The sequence below is a fragment of the Carlito syrichta genome, unplaced genomic scaffold (assembly GCF_000164805.1).
Source record: "Carlito syrichta isolate Samal-C Ts95f unplaced genomic scaffold, Tarsius_syrichta-2.0.1 Scaffold153732, whole genome shotgun sequence".
NCBI classification, from domain to species: domain Eukaryota; kingdom Metazoa; phylum Chordata; class Mammalia; order Primates; family Tarsiidae; genus Carlito; species Carlito syrichta.
The window spans coordinates 994-5,328 of NW_007097828.1; the positions used below are offsets into that span (position 1 = coordinate 994).

Genomic DNA, 4,335 nt, shown 5'->3' on the forward strand with positions numbered 1-4,335 from the left:
TGCTTGGGGCCTCACTCTGGGTGACCTGCGGGCCGCAAAGCGGGCCGGCATCCAAGGGGCAGTTGGCGCCCTCCGCCACCTCCCCAGAGGGGCAGGGGCCCCAAGCCTGGCCTCTCCGTGCCCCCCTGGGCATTGGGTGGCCTTGGGGCTGGTTTTCCAGAACAGTCCCTGGTTTAGGGCAGAGTCAGGAAGGGCCTCCCCACCTGCTCGGGCGTGAGCGCGTCCCCTGAACCCTTGCAAGTGAGGCCTGGGCAGGCTGGGTCGGAGGGGAGGGGGCCAGCCCTGCAGGCGGGCAGGGAGGCGTCTCTGGCGGGGAATCCTGGGGGAGCGAGGCCTCGGGAGAATCCAGGCAGCCTTTTATGGAGCTGAAAGTGTTTCGGAGACGCGCGGAGTCTCGGAGATAATTTGAGAGTGGTTCCAGATCGTCTCCCTCCAGGGAGGCCCGGGCGGCCAGAGCTCCCCTCCCGGGAACCCTGGGTGCTGGCAGGGAGGCCGGCGGGCATGGTGTGGGGCTGGCTCCGGGCTGCCGTGCGTCCTCTGCCTGGACCGAGCCCAGCAGATGCTTCTGTGGGCGAGGGTGGGGCGACCACGGGGCCCAGCTCTGCACATGATCGTGGTGGCCATGGCCTTCGCCCGGGCGGCCTTCGCGGGGTCCTGACCCACGCCTGCCCCGTGGGACGTCTGTGGACAAGAGCGTGGCATGACCAAGCTTAAAGTCAGAAAGTGTCTTCCATGTGGGGAGGGTGACCTTTAAAGGTCCCCCCGTGGGACGACCCCAGTCTGAGACCCCAGCAGCTGTGCACACGCTGGGCACATTCAGGCTTAAGTGTCTTGGGGTTCGCACCATCCGTGCCTGCCAGAGCCTTTGTGCGCTCGAGGCTAGGCCAGGGGTGTCCAGGACCGACTTCAGGAGACATGGCACAGAGCCTGGTGGACGGGCCTTGGAGTCCCAGCGACAGCTTTGGCCGGGTTCTGACCCTTCACTGACAACCAGGCAGCCCGTGGGCCCAAGTATCGGGGCTTTGGTGTTGGATTCTGGGCCATAGGAAGCCGCCCCACCCCAGCCACCACACACCCACCTGCTGGGGAGATGGCTTCCAAAGTGAGGTGGCCCCATGGCCCTGGGGCACGAGTGGCCTTGGAGGCGGGACGCGCCACTCCCTGCAGAAGTGACATCTGTCTGCCTTTCTGATTCGTTCAAGGCTCCGGGCTCTCAGACTGGGCGGACTTGCTTGCATTTCAGGGAGAAGAGGCGGGTCGCCTTGCCAGGGGCCTCTTTTTTAAGAAGCCGGCTCGGTCTCCCCTGCGGGTGGCTGCCTTCCCCCAGCCCCCTCCCCGGGCCCGCTCTGCTCTCCCTAACAAGGCTCGAGTTGTTTATTCTCCCGGGTGACGTCTCAGATGGGCTGCTGCACCGCGGGGGCCCTCTCCCTGTGTGTCCTGGTCGCTGCCCCTTCATCTCCCCCGAGACCCCTTGTTCCTGGACACCCGAGACAAGGGGACGGGGCCACTGGGGTGCCACGCTCTTCGCTGCCACCGTCAGCTCCGGGCCCCTGGCTGGTCTGCCGAAACCGGTGGCCGCCCCTGTCAGTGCCACGGGCGGCAGTGGGTCCCTCTGCTCAAAGGAGCTGGGCTGCCATCTGTCTGGGGGAGCCATGGGGCGACAGGACACCTGCCGCTGGGGTCTGGGAGGAGGATGAGACCCACGTCTGATGGCAGCCACGTGGGGGAGCTTGGTGCCGCCCGTCGGGCTGAGGGGCCGCCCCCGTGGGTTTCCCACCTGGGAAGTCCCGGGCGTGCCAGGCCGTCCCCAGGGCTGAGGGGTCCCGCTCCGGCTGGGGTCTGAACTGAGTCTCAGGCTCTGGGGGGGATGGTGCCCCTCAGGAAAGCCGCCCCTTCCCAAGCCCCCCTTGACTGACTTCTGGCTCTCAGAGGTGCCATGGAGTGACAGCAGGCGAGACCGGGTGCGGTGCCCCTTCCTCGCTCGGGAAGTCACTGGAATTGACCCAGGAAAGCCTTTTTGTCACCAGCCAGAAAAAGCAGCAGTGTTGGGGGGGCGTGATGCTGGGTTCACTCACTGCACCTTCTTCAGGGTCGAGGTGACAAAGGGCAGTTATGGCCCTGTCGCCCCGTCCCAGCCCTGCCTGAGGCCGCGTCTGAGTGGTCCCTGGGTCCCTCACCTGCTCACCCAGCATCCGGGGGCGGTTGGGGACCCGGCCACGCGCCTGGCGCTCATGGCCCCTCGCCTGTCTCCCTCTGCCGCAGATGTGAAGTTCATCTCCAACCCGCCCTCCATGGTGGCGGCTGGGAGTGTGGTGGCCGCGATGCAGGGCCTGAACTTGGGCAGCCCCAATACCTTCTTGTCTCACCACCGCCTCACACGCTTCCTCTCCAGGGTGATCAAGTGTGACCCGGTAAGTGGCGGGACCGGCCTCCCACACCGGCTCTCGGGGCCTCACGGGCATCTGAGACCAGAAGGCGGCTGAGTGGGACCCCGAGCCGGGGCCCGGCCTCACCTCTCCCGGGGGTTCCCCAAACTCGCCGGCCAGCCGGGAGGGTCCCCGCAGGCCTCTCCCGTCCCCCTGGGCCCTCGTGAGTGGCCAGAGCCACCAGCCCAGGCAGGCCCGGCCCGCGAGCCATGTGGAATGGTGCGTGGCGTAGGGTCCAGGCGCGTTTTGTTTGGGCCCCGATGTGCGCAGCCCATAAATAGATGCTTGAAAAGGGACCCTGTGAGGTCCCCAGACACCGGACGGCGGCCCCATAGAGACAACCGTGTTTTTTACGGTCTCTTTGAGAGGCTGCTGCGACTGTGAGGAGTGGACTGCCTCTTTCTTACAAACGCCATTGTTTTACTTCTAGTCCTTTTCTTAAAGAATTAAAATAACAATTACAAGGGTCTGTGGCGTTTACCACATCAGACCGGAGGGGTTGCCGGGTCAGCCGCCGGCCCCGCTGGGCGTGCGGGAGTGACCGGCCTGACCCAGCTTGGGTCTGGGTGGGCGTCGGGGGCCGTGTCTGCTCTGGCCTGGCCGCCCCTTGGTGTTCTGCCCCAAAGACCCCAGCCGGAGGCCATCCGAGGACACACCTGCCTGTCCCCTGCCCAGTGGCATTTCTGTCCCGGGGACCCTGGACCCAGCCATCTGCCCAGCCTGTGTGTATCCCAGCAGAAAAGAAAGAAGCGTCCCTGGCATGGCGGGCGGCGGGTGGGGACACCCTCCCCTCCCCTCTGTGCTGTGACCTCCCTCCCACCTTCCTGGTTTTAACCGGGGTGGGGGCGGGGAGGATGCCCCGACCTGGCTGCTGGGGGCCGGGTGGCGTCACCCCTTCCACCACCACGAGACACTACGTCGGGGCTTTTAATTTCCAGCTCCACGCCTGGGTGAAAACTGATTTCCCCAGGCATACGGGACATTGTTACCTTGATCTTGTGGCCAGACAAAACGCCGTCCCCAGGCCGGGGTGAGGAGTCACTGTGATCCGTAGTCGGATGGAGACGGTCCGTGTGAGTCAGACACCTCACATTGGCACACGGAGACGGCCACTGAGGCTGGTTTTTACGCTGTCTGTTGACAAAGGTCATCGAGACCCTCCCTGGCAGGGGCCCCCGTGCTTTCGTTTTCTCTTGTGGCTTCTGGGCCTGGAGGAACAGGCCTGTCCACAGGCAGCCACGGGGCCAGAGGGGCCGGCGGGAAGGGCTCGGAAGCCCGGGTCCAGCTCTGGGACTCGAAGGGCTCATGGGTCAAGGCCGCCGGTTGGTGTAGGGCTGCCGGGAGCAGGAACCGGGAGACTGGGGAACGGGGCCACCCAACTCCTGCACCCCTCGATCCCCCGCAGCCCCCTGAGGTGCGAGGGGAAGTCACCCTCCGTTCCTGAGAACCTGGGCGGGGCTGTTGGGCTCTCAGGTTGGATGCGAGGGTGGCTGGTGTTGGGGGGAGTGCCCAGGGGAGTCTGGGGCCTCCTGGGCTCAGTTTCCCCATCTGTACCGTGGGACTGCGGGCACCAGCCCCACGGCCTGCATTTGCCACGGGGGTTTATCGAGGAGGAGGAGGCAGACAGGCCACACAAGGCACAGAGCTCTCAGATGTGGGCGGCCCAGCAATCCCCGGGAGCCTTTCTGGCCTTGTGGGACCTTCGTGGCCCGGGGCAGGCTGTGGCTGAACCCTGTTGCTTTTTTTTTCCTTGCTTTTTTTTTTCGAGTTGGAGTCTCACTCTGTCGCCCAGGCTGGAGGGCAGTGGCACGTTCACGACCCGACCCGCTGGGCTCCGGCGAGCCTTCCACCTCAGCCTTCCAAGGAGCCGGAACTACAGGCGCTCGCCACCATGCCCGGCTAGTTTTTT

General features: G+C 65.5%; 1 protein-coding gene across 1 annotated transcript in view; it reads left to right on the forward strand.

Moving 5' to 3' along the window:
* The window catches only part of CCND1 (cyclin D1), a 6,518-nt gene that overhangs the window by 929 nt on the left and 1,254 nt on the right, over positions 1–4,335 (forward strand). The window contains exon 2 of the mRNA XM_008050819.1: positions 2,263–2,411. Coding sequence (XP_008049010.1) covers positions 2,263–2,411 — 149 coding nt within the window. The remainder of the gene's footprint in view (positions 1–2,262; positions 2,412–4,335) is intronic.